General features: G+C 33.8%; 1 protein-coding gene across 1 annotated transcript in view; it reads left to right on the plus strand.

Annotated features, from left to right (window-relative positions):
- Nucleotides 1–19,551, plus strand: part of LOC149425878 (uncharacterized) — a 310,068-nt gene extending 290,517 nt beyond the window's left edge. The window contains exon 7 of the mRNA XM_089643802.1: nt 19,252–19,551. Coding sequence (XP_089499928.1) covers nt 19,252–19,352 — 101 coding nt within the window. The 3' untranslated portion in view covers nt 19,353–19,551. The remainder of the gene's footprint in view (nt 1–19,251) is intronic.
- The last annotated feature ends 3,691 nt before the right edge of the window (nt 19,552–23,242 follow it).

The following is a 23,242-nucleotide window of genomic DNA, read 5'->3' on the forward strand; positions in this document are numbered from 1 at the left end:
TAAGGAACTTTGGCACCGTGCTTTAAAAATATTGATAACTTAGCAGTGTGGTTGTCTGCGCCTTACCTCAACAAAGTGCTAAAGGGTCGCGGATATTGGAGAAAAATAAATATGAAAATCGTTCAAAATATGACTTTTATTTAAAAACACCAATACACACGATAATATTATGATGAGAAGGCGAAACGCGGGAAGGAACTATGTGAGATATGACTTCTCTAGACGGGCGCTCAGGTGGGAATGTTTCATCAGTTCGCCGCGCCAGTTGATGGATTAGTTTACCGACTCTAGCATAATTGCAAATTGTGGAATGTTTTTATTATGATGATGTGAAATGAAACTTAAAACTATACACGTCTCGGAACATTATGTTATAATTTATTTTTTATATACTTAACTATCTGGATTACTTTAGTTTTTTTATGTTTGGTAATTTACGAGAGCGTTAATGGTTGGATTTTCATGTCCGGCTTGTAATGATCTGCACTTTTCAAACTTTTCCTTCTCTTCTTTCTACGATAAATTTTCTTTAAGTCCCATTGGTAACTTTTCCATAAGGCTTTGGTTATGTATATATCCTGGGTAGGAATGTCCTCCCTGCCGTCTTTACAAGCCCTTGCCCCTCTCTTTATTACACACACCCCTTCAAGTGTGTGCACCCTAGTTTGTCTACTTGGTTTACGATCTTGAACGTAATCATTTCACGTGACGGTTCAGTATAAAAAGGCTTCACCGAACGTTGTGTTGGTTTTTTGTTTCTCGGTTTAGAAACCTAGTTATCTATATATGTGTGGTATCCCTTGGTTCTTTTGAGATAGAGTGAGTTGAATCCATTACCGCTGTGTTTTAAAGCTATTTCATAAACCTTATTTTCTAAGTCGCCTGCTCCCCAACTAGCTACGTGATTCTATCTATCGTAGGGTAATGTGAATATAACAAGGTGTTAGATTTTATATGTGTGATAAACATACGATAAATTTATGGTGTTAGTTGTCGGCGCCATCCATGTATATATTTTGGGAGGGGAAGGAGAGGAAAGAAAATGAATTTGTTCAAGCTAAGATTGGCTCCTCCTCTTTACCAAACAAAACCGATGGATGATAATTTGAGCAAGGCGATCGATATCTGCGTGTCTGGATATCACAACCGGCCGGGTCTCCCCTTGTTCCAAATCGGCAACCGTCACGCCAGAATAAAGAAAACCAGGTCTCCTCACCAATTTCAGAATTGCCCCAACCTCATACACCTCCAGGATAATTTACTTTACTGAGTGTAGAAGGGGAAAACCATGACATCCCTTGTCACGAATCTAGTCGCGAAAATGTGACACGTAAGGTCCTAAGTTACGCGCCACCTCCAGAAAACGTTGTAACTTCCTCGTCGTCGGGAATTTACATCCCTTTCTAGGTCAATAACATAGATAACACACGACGATCTTGTCGAAATTTAGCCTGCTTCTATCGATAGGTTGTGTGCCTACCCATTCAGCCAATTATCATGTGAGATATATGTAAGGTCTACTCGAAATGCCAAATTTAGGATGAGAACTGTCTGTATTTAAATATTTGGTTCCAGTATTTATTTTATGAGGTTACTAGCATCCTCGTGTATTAGGTATGGGTAACTTCTATTGAATACCTATCCTCTCAGGTAGGTATAAACGGATAATTCGTTTGATTTTTGCATTTAATTTAAAGAGGCTGCCTACCTCTCGAAAGGTACCTGTTGAGAAAAGTTGTTCGGTTGGTAGTTTTATTTCGGAGATTACCATCTCCCTCTTTTGACTCTAGATTTGTTTTTGTGCATCCCAATTTGTAACTTAGAAAGTCAAACAATAGATGAAAAGTATTAAATTAGAAAGTCAAATAACAGAAGAAAAGTATTCATTTTGTTCTGTCTGGTTGCATCCGATCGCTTTCTATTCGGGCGGTCATACGCTAGCGAAACTTCCCCTTTGACTGACTGTACACCACGCCTCTCGGCCTATAAATGAAAAGGTCACTGGCCCGTCTCCCACTCACAGCTGATTGACAATTCGTCTAGCGTATTCCTCTTTATGGGAACATTATTTGGGTTGCAGGCGTTGCAAACTCGGTTCCTGTATCCGTCCTTTAAAGGGTCTTCCGAAATCTAATAAATAATATAAAAACTCACCCTGTTAGTCACCTCCAAATCTTAGTGTGAAACTTACCTGGTTACACACTACATAGCTAAATCAGTTTAATTTTCGGTCCCCTCCATATCGGCTTCTTTCCTCCCTTTAGCGAAATCCTTGCAATTTGTTCACTTTTGGTCCCCTCCCTACGCCTATAAAAGGGTAATTAAATAATTCTGTAAATAAAATTGTACCTCCCTAATCTGTCAGGATTTGAACTCGAGTTTTATGATTTGTTTGATTTTCTGGTTTACGGTCTTCGTGGATAGACCGCCATCTCGCCAAATCTTTAATTCCTCCCTAATCCGATTAGAAACTTCCTGCCTCTAAATACGTTCACTCTGTTTTAAAACGCAATCATTATTATTATTATTTCCATGTTTTTAAGACAAGTAATTTAGTTTGAAGTACATATTTACGGAATCACGTTGTAATGATCTGCCCTTTCTACTTCAAACTTTTCCTTCTCTTCTTTCTACGATAAATTTTCTGTAAGTCCCCTAGGAAACTTTTCCATAAGGCTTTGGTTATGTATATCCGGGGTAGGAATATCCTCCCTGTGGTCTTTATAAGCCTTTCCTCCTCTCTTTATTACACACCCCTTCAAGTGTGTACATCCTAGTTTGTCCACGTGACGTACGACCTTGAACGTACTCATTTCACGTGACGGTTCAGTATAAAAAGGCTTCACCGAACGTTGTGTTGGTTTTTTGTTTCTCGGTTTAGAATCCTAGTTATGTATGTATGTGTGGTATCCCTCGGTTCTTTTGAGATAGAGTGAGTTGAATCCATTACCGCTGTGTTTTAAAACCATTTCATAAACCTTATCTTCTAAGTCGCCTGCTCCCCCAACTAGCTACGCGATTCTATCTATCGTAGGGTTATGTGAGTATAATAAAGTGTTAGATTTTATATATGTGATATACATACGATAAATTTATGGTGTTAGTTGTCGGCGCCATCCATGTATATATTTTGGGAGGGGAAGGAGAGGAAAGGAAATGAATTTTTTTCAAGTTAAGACTGGCTCCTCCGCTTACCAAACAAAACTGATGGATGATAATTCGAACAAGGCAATCGATATCTGCGTGTCTGGATATCACAACCGGCCGGGTCTCCCCTTGTTCCAAATCGGCAACCTTCACGCCAGAATAAAGAAAACCAGGTCTCTTCACCAATTTCAGAATTGCCCCAATCTCAAACACCTCCAGGATAAACTACTTTACTGAGTGTAGAAGGGGAAAACCATAACATCCCTTTATCACGAATCTAGTCGCGAAAATGTGACACGTAAGGTCCTAAGTTACGTGCCACCTCTATAAAACGTTGTAACTCCCACGTCGTCGGGGATTTACATCCCTTTCTAGGTCAATACATAAATAACACACGACGATTTTGTCGACATTTTGCCCGCTTATTAACGATAGGTTGTGTGCCTACCCATTCAGCCAATTATCATGTGAGATATATGTAAGGTCTACTCGATATGCCAAATTTGGGATGAGGACTGTCTGTATTTTAATATTTGGTTCCAGTATTTATTTTATGAGGTTACTAGCATCCTCGTGTATTAGGTATGGGTAACTCCTACTGAATACCTATCCTCTCAGGTAGGTATAAACGGATAATTGGTTTGATTTTTGCATTTAATTTAAAGAGGCTGCCTACCTCTCGAAAGGTACCTGTTGAGAAAAGTTGTTCGGTTGGTAGTTTTATTTCGGAGATTACCATCTCCCTCTTTCGACTTTAGATTTGTTTTTGTGCATCCCAATTCGTAACTTAGAAAGTCAAACAATAGATGAAAAGTATTAAATTAGAAAGTCAAATAACAGAAGAAAAGTTTTCATTTTGTTCCGTCTGGTTGCATCCGATCGCTTTCAATTCGGGACGGCATACGCTAGCAAAACTTCCCCCTTTGACTGACTGTACCTGCGTCTTGTCCTATATATGAAAAGGTCGTTGACTCGTCTCTCGCTCACAGCTGATTGACGGTTCGCCTAGCACATCCTTGTTAATGATAACATTATTTGGGCGGCAGGTGTCGTAAACTTAATTCCTGTACCTCGGTTGTATCCGTCTTTTAAAAAGGTCCTCTGAAATTTAATAAATAATATAAAAACTCACCCAGTTAATCACCTCTCATTCTCAGCGTGAAGCTTACCTGGTTACACTATATAGCTAAATCACTTTAATTTTCGACCTCCTCCCTACGCTTATAAAAGGGTAATTAAATATTCCTGTAAATAAAATTGTACCTCCCTAATCTGTTAGGATTCGAACCCACAGTTAATAATCTATTTGATTCTCTGGTTTTCGGTCTCCGTGGATAGAATGCCATCTCGCCAAATCAATAACTTAGCCCGATTAAACACTTCCTGCCTTTAAGTACATTCACTTTGTTTTAAAAACGCGATCATTATTTTTATTATTTTCATGTTTTTAAGACAAGCAATCTAGTTCGAACTGTATACGAAATCACGTTTAAATCAACACAACTTTATAACACAATCGCGATTGCACAACACCTGGCGCCCCTGAGGTGGGTTTTTACAAAACGGCGCTCTACAAATTATCCAATTATTATTATTGTCATTATTATTAATTGTTTTCTCACTGAGTCGAACCACTTTCACTTCACACAAACACCGGATCAATAATCTTTCACTTTAATTCAATATTCCACAATATTCTCTAATACCATTTGAATTCAATAATTAACTGCAATTTCAAACAACACTTCTGATTTGTATCCATTTCTCGGGGCTGTCAATGCACCCAAGTTCAAGCCTCGACTGCCCGTCCCTGCGCCCTGTCCCGTGTGAATGTGTTTACTCCAGGCCTGTCTGTCCATAAATCTCCCGTCGTTGTCTAAACAAAAATTTTTTTTGAGCACGTTCGTTTCGTTTATTTTATGTGAGTGTCCAAAACATCACAACGTTTAATTTAACACATTTCATATAATAATCGCGATCGCCCAACTCTTAGCGCCCCTGAGGTGATTTTTCACAAAACTGCGCTCTACAAATTATCCAATTATTCCTATCCTCACTGAGTACAACCACTTTCACTTCACACAAACACCGGTTCAATAATATTTCACTTTAATTCAATATTCCACAATACTCTCTAACACCATTTGAATTCACTAATTAACTGTAATTTCACATATCACTTCTGACTTGTATTGATTTCTCTGTGCTGTCAACGTATCCACGTTCAAAAACCGACTGTCCTGCGATCTCTTTCCTTCCTTCCAGTGGGAACATGTTTACTTCAAGCCCGCCTGTCAATAAATCTTATGTTCTTATCTCAAACAAAAATTTTTTTGGAGCACGTTCGTTTCGTTTTATCGTTTGTTTATTTATCTGAGTATTCAAACCATCACAGGCTAGGCCAGCGAAGAATTTTTCCGAGTGTGAAACAATTAACTTATTTATCAAGAGAATGTTTGTGTCTTTATGGAGAGTGTTAACCCTGATCCACTTCGACGCATTCAACGCTAATCGAAAGACTTTGTTTTGGAGAGTTTGTAATTTGTTTAATTGTACATGAGTTGCGTATCCCCAAATGGGTGCAGTATGTAAAGCCCAATCTTATGGTCGTCTTGAATATAAGTAATTTATTGTCTGCTGATAGTTGACTATTTCTACCTAGCATGGAGTTGAGTGCCAATATTGACTTATTTGATGATTTTACTTTTTCATTGATGTGTTTAGCCCACGTTAATTTAGAGTATATTGTGACTCCGAGATATTTAATTGATATTTTCCCAAATAGTATTATGTTCGGGGGCTTTTTGGACAGTCTTCGTGAAAAAACTGTAGCAGCACTTGTGGTGGGATTAATTGAAATTCTCCATTTTTCAATATTATCTATTAGAGTGGTTTATAGCTTTACGCGGCGTGTAGCAGTGATCACGACAGTTGAACTTGAAATAACATGTGTATAGTCTGCGAACTAGAATTTTTTATGTTGTGGTTGATTGGTGGGGAAATATCGCTAAAATAAACGTTATGAAGGTCAAGAGACAGCAATCCGCTTTGGGAGACACCGGATTTTAGTGGACGTTCTGAGGATAGAATATCATCCAATTGGACTTGAAAATTACGATTTGAAAGGTAGCTAAATATAATTTTAATAAACGTTTTGGTAAAGCCCATAAAATACATTGTATGCAGTAAACCGTAATGCCATAATGTCGAATTTTTATCTTATGTCTAGCGCAAGGATCACCGTATGTTTGTTCATGTTGAAACCTCTTATTTGTTCGACTACACAGAGGTGTTGATGTATTGAAGAATAATGTTGGGAATCTGGCAAAGTTTTATTTTCACGAGTAAATGATTATAATCGACTTTTAATGATTTTCTCTAAAGTTAGTAATCTAAGCAGGAAAGGAAATTGATGGGGCGATGATTCTCGGTTAATAGTGAGTCATTGACTGGTTTAGGTATTAAATTAACATTTGCGTGTTGTAATGTTAAGGAAAGTCATAGTGACACATTGGAAATGGCTGTTTGTTAGGGAGTAGATGCCTTTAATAGGGAGACATTTAATATTTGATATGCCGTCTGGACCAGCCACTTTTTTATCTTAAGAAAGTTTATTATTTTTTTGATTTAATTAGGTTTTGAAAATTTGATTGGCAAGTCGTAAGATTTTGTATTTAATATTCAAGTTTCTTTTGAATCCACCGTCGCAACGAAGGATAGGTCATCATGATCGGTTATTGGGGTAAATTGGGCTTCAAGACTGTCTGCAAAGGCTTCTGCCTTGTCTACAGTATAGTATACTACTTCGTTTGGGCCTTGAAAAAAAGATTTTATGGTCTTTGGTAGTCTGAGAGTTTTGTAGAGCTTCCAGTTCGCTGCTCTGTAATTTTTTTGGGACGATATACACTCATGCTAGCGTTTGTTACTGATTCATTTAGAGCATCTCTTACGTGGCGAGAAAATCGGTTATTATACATTTTTACCATAGGATTGCAACTTTTTTGCATTTCTCTTCCCTAATAAGATCTTTGATCTCTTCGGAAATTCCGTGTTGTTTTATTGACTTAGAAGTGGCTGTGTTAAGACTCGCTTCGTACGGAATTATTGGCACTTAGTTTTATGTATTTTAGGTTTAATCATGATTTAAGGTAAAACGTTCTTAAAAGTATATTTATACAGTTAATCATTATTTTATAAAAAAATAATTGCCCAAGGCTTTATTACTTTTTTACATAAATAAATAAAAGTAAGGTCTTGTATTAAAATTTTATGGATTTCTTCACGAGGTAAAAATCTCAAATTTATTATAACTTGCTTAAAAATTCTAATTAAAAAGAATATTGTTTATTTTAATGGATTTACAGGAAATAAAAAAAGCCAAAATTATTTATTCATCAGCGGATAGTAATAAGCTAGTAGACTAAACTAATCTTTGATGTTTTATCATAAATTCATCGACTTATTAAACTTTGCAGATTCACGACTAATTAAAAAAATATTTTTTTATGTTATAAAATAAGCTGATGAAATGTTCGCAAATAATGATAGGCGTAATTAAAACATTTAATATCAAACCCTACGCACAAAATAAAATGGTAACCCCCTCCTCCCTCTATTATGATTGAAACTCAAATAACTATTAAGTAGGTACAATGGCGTCCCAAACGAAAAACATTAATGGAAACGAACAATTTTTAAATACCAGTTGTTTGATCGACTACCAGCTTTAACATCGTCATAAAACGATCAGAGTCATCCTGATTTCTTGACACATAACCGTCAATTTTTGACGTGACAGTGGTTCATCATTTTTTTTTGTAGCTTGATCAGATCGTTGTTTAAGCCCTTCGAAATTAAAAGACTGGAACGTAGTTACTTCAAGAATATGTGGATGAACCTTGTTTTTGTGCAATGGCAAGATGAGTGTGGCGCAAGTGGAGAGAGCGGGAGCGCGGAGAGTGAATGAAGTCAAGATGACGAGCAAAGTAGATTCATGTGTCGGTCATCTGCGACACTGAAACCTGATTTTGCCTTGAATATCCACGCAGTACAAAAGGAGTGCGTTATTTTATACCTAGTAATGTGTAAAAAGATGAGTTTCTAATGAGTTCGTCTAACCTAACCTATAATAACCTAAACTCTTCAAAATATATTTCTTTATTTATAAAACATGCCTTTATACCTTTTTTTTAGTTTCAGAGTGATGCCAAAATAATACCTACGTATTTTCCATAGATTAAATGGTAACTCTAGCGACTCGTATGGTATCAGGAAGACCAACATTAGAAAATGTCATCAACAGAAATTATTTTGGCTGTCATCCCATGCAACGAAAGAGAATTTTCATTTTAAGTAATTAAAAATTAAAAATTTCTCAAATGTAGTCAGTTTCCTTTTACAGTAAATTAAGGTAAAGCGAAAACTTTTATTTAAAAAAGAATCGTATTAAACGTGGCCAGCGATTCCGAATAATTACCATGGTGTTCGTTTATTTTTTTTTAACATTATCCCCAAACAAGAGGTCTTGAGGAAAATAATTTCTATATGTCACTCTTTGGGATACTGTGTGAATGGTCTTTTTTAAGGAAAGGAAGGAGATGAAGTTCTGCGAAGGTAACAGGTACGACTGTTTTGTAGTAATCTGTGGATCAGTGTATCCAAGAGTGATAGACATATGTAATGGTAACCGGATAAATCATAACAATGATAATTCACCACATCTTTAAAAAGTTATATAAAGTCATGGAAAGTGATGAAACAAAAACTTTATTACCTGGGTTATGTAGGTTAGGTTAGGTTAGGTTAGGTTAGGCTAATGACTTTATATCACTTTTTAAAAGTGTGTTCAATTGTCACTTTGTTGAGTTATCATGGAACCATGTAATATATCCCTCCCACTCCCGCGCAAGGCGATGGTTCGAGAGACCTGTTACACAGGCCAAAGGGTCTCTCCAAACCAGCCTCTCTCGATCTGGCAAGCCACCCATCTGGTGGGCAGGCCTCACACCATGAACCCCGGGCACCCATGCTAAATCACCAAACGTAGCGTCCAAAATATGTTGCCCAAGCCTGCCTTCCACACTGTAGTTTAGTAAAACGGTCTTAAACCAGGCTCATGGCCGGCTTTACCACATCAACCTTGAACCTGAGTGTAAGAATCTAATTACTAACAGTCTTACCCAACAAATAATTTTTGATATGGCATGGTTGCTTTCACAGGAAAACAATACATTAAAATAAAAAAATTGAAACAGTCAATAATCTTCAACTCAAAACTTTAACTTTGTAACTTTAAAAAATATTCCTTGATGCGAAATGGTTTTCACACGTAAATTTTTTCAATAAAATTTTTCATTTAAAAAACGGTTCTCAGATCTTGGTAAAACCGATATTCATAGATTGCACTCATAAATTCTAAGGTGTACTGTATGTTTCTACCCACATTAAATCTTGGTAAGAAAGTGATTCCGCATTCTTAAAAAATAACTATTCCACTGCTCTCGGTCTGGCTTCGTGAGATGTAGTTGTGTAACTCGAGAATTTATAACCGTGTACTAATTTAGAGAATTGTTCTCTTAATTACGTAGGCAATTAGCAAAATACCTCTTGAGCTCCGCACAGCAATTTAGTAATTAGACGAACGATTAATTTCTAACCATTCCATAAAAAGTTTTGACTGTCCTAAGGGAGGCTACATAAAGTCGAGGCAGTTAAGTTAACCCTTGAAAGAGTTCCCTGGAAAGTATTAGGAAAGTTTTGACAATATTCAAATTATGAGTTTTGGAAATCATATAAATGTAAAGGTTTATGATTTTGGGTGAATAGGCAGAAAGTAGTCCAACGCTAATAATCAATAAATAGACCTATACTCGCCAGTTTCACTGATCAAGCTTATTGAGCAGTATTATTTTCTTGCAAATATGGTAAAACCACCAATCTTCAGAAACGTTACTTCAGTTAGCGTCGATATATCCGACGATTACATATATTATCACAACACCGAGTGAACTTTTTCTTAAAAATTGTTGCTGAATGGAACTGAGTTATCCGTCGTCTTCCATCAATAGTCATTTTGCGTTAGCGTTTTAGGCCTCAGTAGATTTCGCGTAAGCTCTAGCTCAGTTATGATTAGAGATACTCTGCCATCTGTGTTTTGGACCTCAGTGAATTTTGCGTTAGCTCTAGCTCAGTTATGATTAGAGATACTCTGCCATCTGTGTTTTGGACCTCAGTGCATTTTGCGTTAGCTCTAGCTCAGTTATGATTAGAGATACTCTGCCATTTGTGTTTTGGACCTCAGTGCATTTTGCGTTAGCTCTAGCTCAGTTATGATTAAAGATACTCTGCCATCTGTGTTTTGGATCTTAGTGCATTTTGCGTTAACTCTAGCTCAGTTATGATTAGAGATACTCCGCCATCTGTGTTTTGGACCTCAGTGCATTTTGCGTTATCTCTAGCTTAGTTATGATTGGAGATACTCTGCCGTCTGTATTTTGGGCCTCAGTGAATTTCAGGCATGATTAATTCTTCATGCAGATTGTAACTCAATTAGTATTCAAAACCGAAAACGAATTTAATTTAATAAATAATCATTTTGTTGCATAGATTATTATGGATATTTGGTTATTGAAACGAGTTTTAACCCTTCAGTACTACACTGGGTCCCTGCGGATCCGACCGAAACTTCTCCAGCTTATGTTTTGCAAGCCAAACAACCACTGCCCCCGATATTCTCCTTGATTTACAGTACCGTTTGAACCGTATTAGGAGCAGGACACTACTTGTTCAGTTTTCGAGAAATTTAACAAGTCGGGTAGGTACTAACCCAGTAAAGTATTATTGTAGTAAGAATTATAAAAGTAAGTTGTTTTCGTGTTTTCTAATTTGTGTAGGATTATTTTATTTTTGATAAGTATTGTGTACAGTTATTGTTTTTATAGACTGAAAAACATTTTGAGGTGATTTAACATAGGTTGGTATACAGTTTTTACTAATAATAGTTACAAAACCTGATTAGGCAGGGTGAAAACATTGAAGAATCTCAACCTTCAACAAATTTAGCTAAGAGGGATCGGATGCAAATTTTGCAAAATTGTAAAAACAAAGCGTACGTGCATCTGGCAGTGCATTTTTGTGTAATGAGTATCGAGTTATAATATGCGCATTTTGTAAAAAGTAGATTTTATTTCGGTTATTCTGGAATACACACGTTATTATTATGTTTTCTTAAAATGGAATAGGTTTAAGACTTAACAATTTAGAAGCTTTGAAAATAAAAAAACGGTAAATTTAAACGTTTAAATCATTTATAACCAATTAAATCTAACCCTCAGTCCAATTCTAAGTATGTTTCCCATTATTTCACTTATTCCACACTCCCCTCCCCCGCCTCTCTCCCACAACTGACGCGCTGTGGCACTCTAGTATACTGTCTTTTTTTTTGATAATATGTGTATAAATATGTTTTCTTCTGTATTTGATAGAATTACTTTTATAACAGTCCTGATGATGCTACGGAGGTACTGAAACCGGTAGACAGTAAAAATATATCAATAAAGTGACTTAAGGCGATGCACTACGTGGTAATGCAAAATCATGTGTTTTTGGTTTGAAAATTTGGTCGCCTAGAAATGTATCAGATGCTTTAATTAAATACTGCGAGTAGAATACATCTTGGCCTTTGAAATAATCGAGTATTTTTTAGATAAGTCTTTTTATAAGCCCAGAAAAAAAATGTATAAGGCCTATGAAAACTGCTTTAAAGTTCAAAATCTCCTACTTACGAACCCATTTTTTGGTTATCATTTTATTGTATAATGTGGAAAATTAAGTTACCTATTTATAAAATGATCGGAAAAAAAATTAAATATTTATGCCTGAACAGCCACAAAATAAAATAAAAGGCACTTTTTGGCCATGTTTTTTCTTGAATAAATCAAAGCAGGTGGATGGTGTTAAGCGGTAATTTAAACCTTATCGTCATTTACGTAAGGGGTGTTATTGATAGCGGCTCGATTTAAAATATTACACGATGTAGTGCATCGCCTTAAAACTAAGTTTAAGTTATTTTCGTTTCATTTATCAGGTTATTATTAGTTTTTTTCATAGTATTCTGATTTTAGGTCATTTTAAAATGTATGCAGGGCTTTAATGAGGCGCTTTTTTAAAAAAATAACGTTTATTAAATGGCCAAAAGGAATTCATTTTTTATTTCCATTTAGAACAAGGCCTGGTGCATTATCATAGATAAACAAACAAAATTTAAAAAATCTTATCCACTTTAATTTCCATCAAAATCACGGGTCCATCTTGACACTGTATTGACGTTTGGCGAAATTAGGTATAGTAGTACTTGGCAGTTTTAATTTTTTTATTTAAAAAATTTGCTAGCTCGCTATGACATGGTAAGCCACCACTAAATTATCCACATCTAAATCATCTTATTACATCTCACGTTTAGTTTGTGGGATATTTCAGTCTCCGACCACTTCAGTTTTCAGAGGGACAATATTTTAATTTACGAAGGTACTTACTAAGATAACTATCATAACTTTTATACTTAGAACTTGACAGTGATCTTAGCAACAGTTATGTTTCATAGTCATTACACTCAGTGTAATGACTATGAAACATAACTGAAGAAGTATGATTAAAACGTATTTACACATAACATTCAAAAAACAGTTCAAAATTCTAACTTTACACTTTGGACTTTGCGTTATGATTAAAATGGGCACCACACGAAACAAATAATCATGTTAGGTATCACCTTGCGAGATTCGTGATGTTAAAGGTGGCCGACAGTAATGTCATCCTTAGCATGTGGAATTACTTAAGATGACCGTTGGAATCACCACATTATAATTGAATGACTTCTTTGCTTGGGAATGAGTAGCACAGGCTTGCTCTCAGATAATTAAGAGTCAGTCAGAAAAATGAATGCAGGCCGTCTCCTAATAAACAATCAGTTAATTCCTAACATATCGGATCACGTGTTTATGCACCTGCATTTGCCTTGTTAATATACAATTACTTAATGCTGAAATATTAGGATTGTTATGAACACGTGTTCCGACACGTGTTTCTCCATAATGTATTGGTGAATAACCGTTTTACGGAGAACATGAAAAATAAATAAATAAATATATATTTATGTATCCATATAAATATCCGTGTATATCTGAAATTAAAAAAAAATAGGAAAACCAATCTGTTTATCTAATGTTAGACGCTAGAAGGTTCATGAAGATAAGAAGAGGAAAACATACCTCACATATTTGAATTATACAGGGTGTTGAGCGATAAACTTGACCTACTTTTTACTGGTAAAACCTCCTAAAGTAAAAAATATCCTGACATTATATGTAGAAAAAATGTTAATAATATTTTTTGCAAGGATGATATTTTTGATGTTAGATTTGATTGACACCCTATAATCAATGGTAGATTTGTATTACTTTAATATATACGTACCACCTTCAATATATTATATATACACCTTTGTAAGCAGTCACTAAACTCCTTTTTTTAAAGAAAACAAGACAAAAATATATATTACAATAAATAATAAGATAAAATACAGAAAAAAAAAACAGAAAAGTTCCAATAAACTACTTTAGTTTGTCGATGGCAACTTTTCACATTCTGATACCGAATGGCCTCTCTAACGCCACTCAAAGGGCACTGTCTGGTGCCACCACCTTGAATCCATCCGCCTTTTCACCCACTTAAATAAATATTCTATATCCCACCCGTTTCCCGATATGAAAACAATATTTTATAATAACTTAAATCATACGGAAAACATGCCAATGCTTACATTGCTACTGTAAAAATTTCAAATACTTTGAAGAAATCTTCAAAATAAAATAAACTTTCTTCAAAAGTGTCATGAATGACAAATAATACGTAGCTATATAAATGGTGGTATCTAAATCTAAAAAAAGCAAAAAATAGTGTTGAAACCGTTTAAACTGGTTAGTAAATTAAGTTTAAAAATAAACTTATTTTACCCAAATATGTTCTTCCATTTATGACAAGTAATTATGCATGTTAAGGGTATACAAAATCAAAACTACAGAGACCCTAGTAATTTCAATTAACTCGATAACATCGACTTCTTACTATTTATTACAAGGTTCAAATTATACGGCACCTTCCTAATAGATTTATTGAACGTCCTTGCCATAATTAGGCCCGTATTGTATCCTTCTCATGTATAATATTATACGCAGTTATGTGACTGTTAGCATCAGCGACCAACATTCAAGATTTCTGATAAAATTTGCATGCAAAGCAAAATTTTGTTTTTAGTTTTACTGCAAATGATGCATATTTTGAATGTAATAATAATTAGGTAGCCAAATAAAATATCAATGAAAGTTTTTTTTTAAATAAGCAAAATTATAATTTTCTATTTGTAATGAATTGGTAGTTTTTCTTTTTAAATTGTCTTAACAGAATATGTGTTAACGGCCTGTAGAGACACCAGCTATCAAATTCTTGAAACTGTCGCATTGTTACGAAATATGAGATTCAACCTTTGATCTTAGATCTTTAATATAAGTTCAAATCTTTAAAGAATTGATGACTAGGGTTTTAAACTAAGGTAATCATATTTATTTTCTATTGGTGCCCTTTTTTACTCATTTAAAGTACGCTCTAGCGTGTTTAAATCGCACTTTATGGAACGCGCGTTTTTTAAAGTTACCATGGCAACATCAACAAATCAACAAAATGTGAAGTCTAAATGTCAACTTTTAACTATAAATCTGACAGGAATATTTTAAACGTCAAATAAAACATTACAAATGTTTCAAAAATTTTATTCAAAGTTTATGGATTTTCAGGTATAAACCGCTATTCTGCTTTGGTATTTAAATTACGAATGTTAGAACTCATTTTACAACACACAATAACTAGTAAAAACTGTGATGTCAACTATTAATCTTATGTGACAGATTGCAAATTAATGTTTGTGTTTTTCATTTCCATGACAACAAGATATTGTGATGTCACATCACGAATTCATTAATAGTTCTTATTTCCAAATTTTTAATAATAATATCAATATTTATGTTTTCAAAGTTTTTTTTTTTTTTTTTTTTTTTTTCTTTATTCATGAAATATTAATGTGTACAGTTTTTACATGCTTTTCGACTACCACACTAGACACACGCCCGTATTATGGTAGTCGAAAAAAAAAAGTGTACCAATAAAAAAAATAGCGTAAAGTATTTGTGGATAACTAGTCTTTAAAACACTTGCTTTGTTTCGAGCACTCGGCTACGCCGTCGTGCTCGAAAAATCGCGCGTGTTTTAAAGACCTGTTTATCCACTTATACTTTAATCTTTGATTATATAAATGTCTAGATAGAGTGTCGCACTGTTATTCCGACAGAAAGAACAGGCCAGATTTAAAATACTTGTGTGCGTGTCACGCACACAAGTATACGCAACTATATCGTTGACGTAAGCGCTTAACGTCACTGTAGGCGTATTGAGTGATACCAGCTCCTTAGTATTTCCCAAAAAGTTGGGAAAAAATATGTTTTGATTTTGCGGGACCTATAATTCGTTTAATTTTGAATTCATTTAAGTAAGATAGTTTTCTGCATAAATATAATGATATAAATGAAAAGAAAATCATTTTTATTTGATTATTTTTAACAAATAAACAAGAAATACGGAAAATAAGAAAGATACATTCCTAGACGCTGCCAAATAGCCGGCAGGTATCGCTGTGTCTAAATTTATTTTTTTTATTTACTAGATTCTTATATTTCTTAAAGAGATGAATCATTTAAATTTACTGAATTTAAAGTTAATGTTCTTTATAAATAGAACGGCGTCATTTGCGCCTTGCAATTTTTACCTTATGTGGGTATTTTAATTTGAAGAACAGGCAACCCTGTAAACAATGCGTCAAAATATGGCGTTGTCAAGACGATTGTAAGACTAAATTACACTATTAAAACTGAATTGTTTCTTTAACTAAATGGTTATTATATGGCTATGAAAAGGTAACTTACCTATGATAGGTAACATTTTTAGTTATTGTCCTTTGTAATTTCTGCACACTGTTATAGCGCAAATCGTCATTTTCAAATGTCACACAACACGTGTTTACCGCACAGCGATCGTTTTGCAACTGTGCGGACTGAACGAGCTTATCAGCCAACAGTTGCCTGATATTTTTTTTGGCGTTTCGTCGCTCGAACGCTCAATCTAGACATTTATATAATCAAAGACTTTAATATACTATTTCGTCGATTTCCATGTTTAAAAATCTATTTTATGTTCATAAAATTCAAAGGAATGTTTTAAATGTTCATTATATTAATTGAAACTAACTGACGCATACCCGTCGTTCCTCGAGGATTTATAAATGTTATTGGGGTAAAGTTTTAAGTTTGTGAAGCCTTTTCAAGATATACAATTCCGTAGTACATTATTTTGATGTATCTCATAATATTCAGCCAGCGTTAGCAATGTAAGCGCCCAAAAATATATTTTTACGAATTGATTACAAAACATCGACTTTTCTCTACTTTCTGTAAATAAATTATGCATGTATTAAATACATAAACCTTCCAGAAAAAAATTATAAATAATCGAGAAAAGCCTATCAAAATCTGTTAAGAAGAACTAAGCGTACAAACAGACAAACTCGAATAGCGATTTTGTTTTAAACTATTTAGAGATAATGAGAAAACGAGAATTTTTCTTTATACGTTTCCTAGATGTACTTGGATGTAGATGGACTTGGCTTAAAAATGAATGCAAATGCATGCATAAATAGTAAACTAAAAAAATTAATGGCACTTTACGAAGGGATAAAGGGTGTACCGTAAAAAGGCCGCTTGCCGGGGACACTTTTTACTAACCACAAATTTAATAAAAAAAAACACAATGGTAGATGTCCTTCCATTTTAAAAATGTTGAAAATTTGGACATTTTTTAAAATTAATAGGTTGGTGACAAATCAGAACAATTGTACGGCCTACAGTTTGAAATATTCGTTTGTTAGGAGTACCTACTACCTATATCATCAAATGTTGGATTTCAAATAACGTCGATGGCAAACCATCAATATGTAAGTAATGCTGAAATGCTTTTCGAGGGATGCAATAAACAAACATCGATAGAGTTGAAATTGTATTTTTCAGTACACCGACAATATTTACCTACAACAAAAACAGTTTTTGATATGCACAGAGATGAGTTCTGCTAGCGGAAAATAAAGATATCTGATTTATGCGGTGGTGGACGGATTTTAAGTATGCACGTACAATGAAGATTTATGCGGTGATGGACAGATTTTAAGTATGCACGAACAATGAAGATATCTGATTTATGCGGTGATGGACGGATTTGAAGTATGCAAGAACAATGAAGATATCTTATTTATGCGTTGATGGACGGATTTGAAGTACGCACAAACAATAACAAAAAATGGGAGTTTCCACCCCTCCCTACCCCTTCAATCACCCTTTTATTCATAATTTAATTAATTTCGAAATTGTCACTGTAATTTATGTATTAATTAAAATCACACTTTTATCTGATTTTAATACCCCAGTCACTTCTTATTTATGCCTGTGACAGACCACGTTATAAGCGCGCTATATTTTTTTGCCACACATTCCCGTTGGTAGTGTATGGCGAGCGATATGCTGAAATAGGCCAAGCTACGATGCGTATGGCGTAATGTGTCTTCTATTTATTTATTAATCTTTAGGAAAACAACAGTTGATTATTTTATAATTTTTTACACTCTACCAAAAATACCTATTAGAGATTAATTCAATGTGATAGAAATGAACGGAATTATATAAACTAAATAATGATATAATAAGGAGACTAGATGTAAAACAGATTATATTTATAACAGAATGAGGTATATAAACAATAACAAGAGAAAAGTAACCAATGAAATGTCGGAAAACTCTCCTTTATGAACATATTTATACTTATTAAGCTTCCAATAGGCCGCTTACATGACATTTTTTATTTTATTTTCGATTCAGGCAAAATTTGTAAGACATTACTTTTAATCGGTTTAAAAATGTAAGCTGCTATGTCAGAAGTCAAAAAACGACTCGTTGTGTTTTATTGTGTAAATATGAATTTATTAAATACCGTAAGGTCAAAGATCGTAAAAATATATTATTATTATTATTTAGTTTCTTGGTGCAAAATTATTTGCATAACGAAAAGATTTTTAGTTGTACCGAGAAATGAAGCGGTCAGAAATGCAAAACCTTGAAGTCTACGGAACTTTCAGTGTTGCTGTATTTTAAAAAAAAAATTAGAATTTTACCAAAAAAATTTGAAAATCGTGGACTGGATATTTTTATATTTGGACGTCGTCAGCTATTTGTATATTTTATTCTTAAAAAACTATTTCTGTCAAAGACACTAAAATGCCTGCAAATGTTCTATTGAAGATGTCCACTTTTGATATCGTGTTATTGTTATTTCATAGTAAGAATTTAGATTATAGTTTGAAACTTTAAATAGCCCAACCTAGCTTCCGAAAAATTTCAAAATCTCTTCTGTGGTTAATACATAGTATAATTATTTATTGATATCCTAAAATTGTTCCAGAAGAGAACCTAGCTGAATTTCAATCTCTTATGTGGTTAATACATAGTATAATTATGTATCTAATATCCTAAAATTGTTCCAGAAGAGAATCTAGCTAAATTGCAATCTCCTATGTGGTTAATACGTAGTATAATTATGAATCTTATATCTTAAAATTGTTCCAGAGGAGAACCTAGCTGAATTTCAATCTCTTATGTGGTTAATTCGTAGTATAATTATGTATCTGATATCCTAAAATTGTTCCAGGAGAGAACCTAGCTAAATTGCAATCTCTTATGTGGTTAATACGTAGTATAATTATGTATCTGTTATCCTAAAACAGTTCCAGAAGTGATCCCAGCTGAATTTTGATCTTTTATGTAGTTAGTACGTTGTATAATTATGTATCTGATATTCTAAAACTATTCCAGAAGAGATCCTAGCTGAATTGTGATCTATTATGTGGTTAATACGTAGTATAATTATGTATCTGATATCCTAAAATTGTTCCAGAAGAGAGCCTAGCTGAATTGCAGCAGGGTTCAAGCACCAGCGGCCCGCCAACGCTTCTGATTATGCTAACCGCAATCGCTTTCGCCCTCGGAGCTTGCAGTTGAGAATCCCTGGAGAAATGTATTTAGTACTTTAGTACAATTAAATAGTAATGTAAATAAAACTACTGTTGAAACGAATAAAGTATGGCTGACTACATTTTGAAAACATAGGTAATCTAGAATAATTATTACGAAAATATATTGATACATTGCATTTGGTTTATAAAAATATTGATAAATTCTGTGGCCTAGTACTAAAGTACAAACTTCGTTTTTGAACGATAAATGGAGTAAAAGTAAGTTCTTCAAAACGTTTGATCTTTATTTTCTAAAATATTCAAACTCCTATACGATAATGGCAATATTAAAAATCATAACTCCTTACACTACAATATTGGTTAGTTTTCGTAGATATCTTTAGCATCGGACCACAGAGTTTATTAATATTTCATATTTTTTGTGTAAATATTTAAAATGTAAATTGTTGAAAAAGTTAATTGATGTGTATTTTGAATATAAATAAAATGTATGTTTGTGTTATGAAATTTGCCAAGTTGCATTTTAAAAATAAACGTTTTCAAAGCTCTATTCTACTTGAATATTTTTCACTCTCACCAGAATTTAATTTTCTTTTTAAGCAGGAAAGTCCATGAAAAATGTTTGCTCTTTTGCGTGCCTGGAGAAAGTAAAGTAGTTACTTTCAAGATTTATGCTGATACGTTAAGAGATTTAGTGTTAAATCAGTTTTAATCCGAAGGGGGGTAAACTTCTAAGGTTTCTGACCTAACCGAACTCTGGTTTTAAAAAAAAGGCAGAGTTTTTTCTTAAAAACTAGAATTTTTTCCAGGGTATATTGCAGGTTCGCGATGTTCATAAAATATTAATTTCAGCGAATATTAATACTTGTATCTTATATAATATTTGTGATCTGCAGTCGTGCTCGGGAACAATGACAAGTTATTGATAAATCCTTTGTCGATTGACCGTGCTAAGTACCCTGGGAAGTATCTGAAACCTGTGTTGGACATTTAAACTTGTCTCAAACAGGATCAGGTATTGACAGAAACCATTCAGTTGTAAGATTAGTAATAGTCCTTCTAGAACTTAGCTTGACTTAATAAATACAGTTATATCTAACGATTGTTTGAACAGTTATTTCATACAATTATTATTATAGTTATTAAACAATTAACGGATGTGCCGAGCCATTGATGTTACCTCTCGTACATTTTTTTAATATTTCCCTAAATTCTGGAAAATTCCCTGACTTTTTGAAATTCTCAAAGGTATCGGGTATATCCAAGTATAGACCTGTGGCCATTCTTTCAGCACCATCCAAATTATTTGAACTTATCATACAAAAACATATTTATTGTAAGGTTGAACCTTTTCTCATAAAACAGCAGCATGGGTATAGAGAGGGCAGATCTACAACAACTAACTAAGTGGTATTCACGGATTACGTCTCAAATATTTTGGACAACAACAAACAAGTTGACGTATCGTGTCATTATTTTGCGAAAGCTTTTAACAAAGTAGACCACTTCATTTTATTAAATAATCTTGAAAAATTGGTTTTTCACGCCGACTGCTTTTTTTCTTCCATATTATTGGTCTAATATAAAACTATGCTTAGTTTACGGGCTGGTCGCTTCTAAACCTTACCTCACAAATTCTGGGGTCCCTCAAGGGTTTAATTTAGGACTTCTACTATTTTCTATGTTTATTTAGGATAGCTCTGTTCATAAAATTTGGTAATTTTTTTTTTATTTGCTGGCGATATTAAACTTTATATCAAAAGAAAGACAAAAGAGGACTCTATTCGTTTACAATTCGATATTTACGGCATAGTAAGTAATAGAAATAAACGTTACTTTAACAGCGATAATGTACAATTATGTGCTCTACGAGGGCATAGCATACGCTGTATTTTAACTATAAAATGTCTGGCACCTCGATAAAACCTATATCTTTAACAAAGTATTTAGGAATAACTTTTGACACGTGCTTGACTTTTCATTCTCATATCGATTCGGTGTACAAGACTGCCATGCAAATACTAAGTTTTGTAATCTGCAATTCAAAATCTTTTTCTAATACGTCAGTCATAAAGATTCTTTATTTTACTCTGGTTCATTGCATTCTCTAGAGTGCCTCTGGAATTCGGGGACCCAAAGATGCCAAATACTCAAATGATATAGAAAAGGTTTAAAAAAATATATCTGCAATACCTTTACATTTGAAAGTTTGAGTACTACCCCTTGCTAGATCCTTCCGATTTCTCGCTGGAATGCTAAGACTAGATTGTCTAGACGTTAGGAGAAAAATTTCAATGGTGTGGTAGCACATAAGCTGCTCAACGGACATATTTTCAATCCTGATATTCTGGAGGGTATTACGTTTTATGTCCCCGATAACTTCACCAGAGCTATGCAGCACAGGCTTAGAGGTAGGACCAACCTACCAATGCTCATGCCTCTGAGCAGAAAGACTATGCTTTTGAACCAACTTCTTTCAGAGATAGACATGTTTAATGAATTCAATATTAAAATAAGTAACTTTTTAACACGATGATGCATCGCAACAGATTTAATAAATTAATAGATCAATGTCTTAGTAGGTATGATTCATTGTAAATGTTGTGAAATATTGAAATCACTGTTTTTCACAAATAAACAATAAATAAATTAAATTTGTGGTTTGCTGATTGAGGAAAAGCTAGAAAAGGGATGAATTTCAACTAAGAAGGTGAGTCGATGTTAATAACTTTGAAAATGCGGATTATATCAAAGTCCTTCCTACGCTTTTTTAGAGAAGAAAGGTTTAATTTTACTTCAAGTTCATCGTATGAGTATTCGACTTTCAAGCCCTAACCTTCAAGTAATTCCTCTTAAGAAGTGATGTTGTACGGATTCAATATGATTAATGTGAACTTCATAGAATGGGGACCAAATATCACATGAATAACGGTTGAAGGGTTACTAAAATAATTTCTAAATAAATTTTTATTATTTCTCCATTTCTCAACTAAATCTCTGTTTTGGTTTATAACCATCCCTAAAACTCTATTTTTAAATCAAAAATTATTGTTATAATTTTGGCGTCATTGTTTTATTTGGTTTGTTGTATTTAAGAACAACCACACAATTTAGTATTCATGCTCATTCAAAATTCATGGTGAATTTTTGATTGTCCAAGGAAAGCGAAATAACCTAAGCAAACTCCATAGAATATAAATGACCAGGTTACATTTCGCTTCAGAAAAGCTCTCCACTCTACGGTGAATAACGTTTATAACCCCATTCTTGTATAAATACCTACAGTAGGTAAATATTTGGTTCATTCTATTGAAAGTTCCTTAAGGCACCTAATTTATACTTACATAGAGAAGAAAACTAGTAAGCATAGATAATTTACATGCTCACCCGGATACAGCGCATTTAATTATCTAAAATTGACTTTTGTGTAATAACATTTTAACAAAATACGTGTAGATATACGATACCCGTAGACAGTGGGTTTCACACGACACTTACTAGGATACTAGGAATTAGAAACACAAATATTGACATTTTGAAACAGAACAAATCACAAAAAATAAAAAAGTAACAGCCGCAACTAGGAATCCAACCCAGAATCTCTATATTACCGGGAGAATGCCTCTAACCACTTGGCCATTGCAACCAGTTTTTTTAAGCCATTTGTGTCGATCTCATATTTCAATTTCCGAATGAACAATCCTTTATTTGTGTCTTGTTCTGTTTCTTATTATTATCTTCTCCTTCAATTATTAAGTATTATATATATGGGAATTACCTTAAAAAACTATGCCAATTAAATTAAATATTGTAATAACATATGATCACGGAGAAGTGAAAGTAGACGTACAATCTTTGATATTAAATAACTTATCTATAGATAATTCAACTGCAAAAAATATTTTGGGGATTTAT

Source organism: Hesperophylax consimilis, chromosome 2 (assembly GCF_061612785.1).
Source record: "Hesperophylax consimilis isolate HC1 chromosome 2, BYU_Hcon_1.0, whole genome shotgun sequence".
NCBI lineage: Eukaryota > Metazoa > Arthropoda > Insecta > Trichoptera > Limnephilidae > Hesperophylax > Hesperophylax consimilis.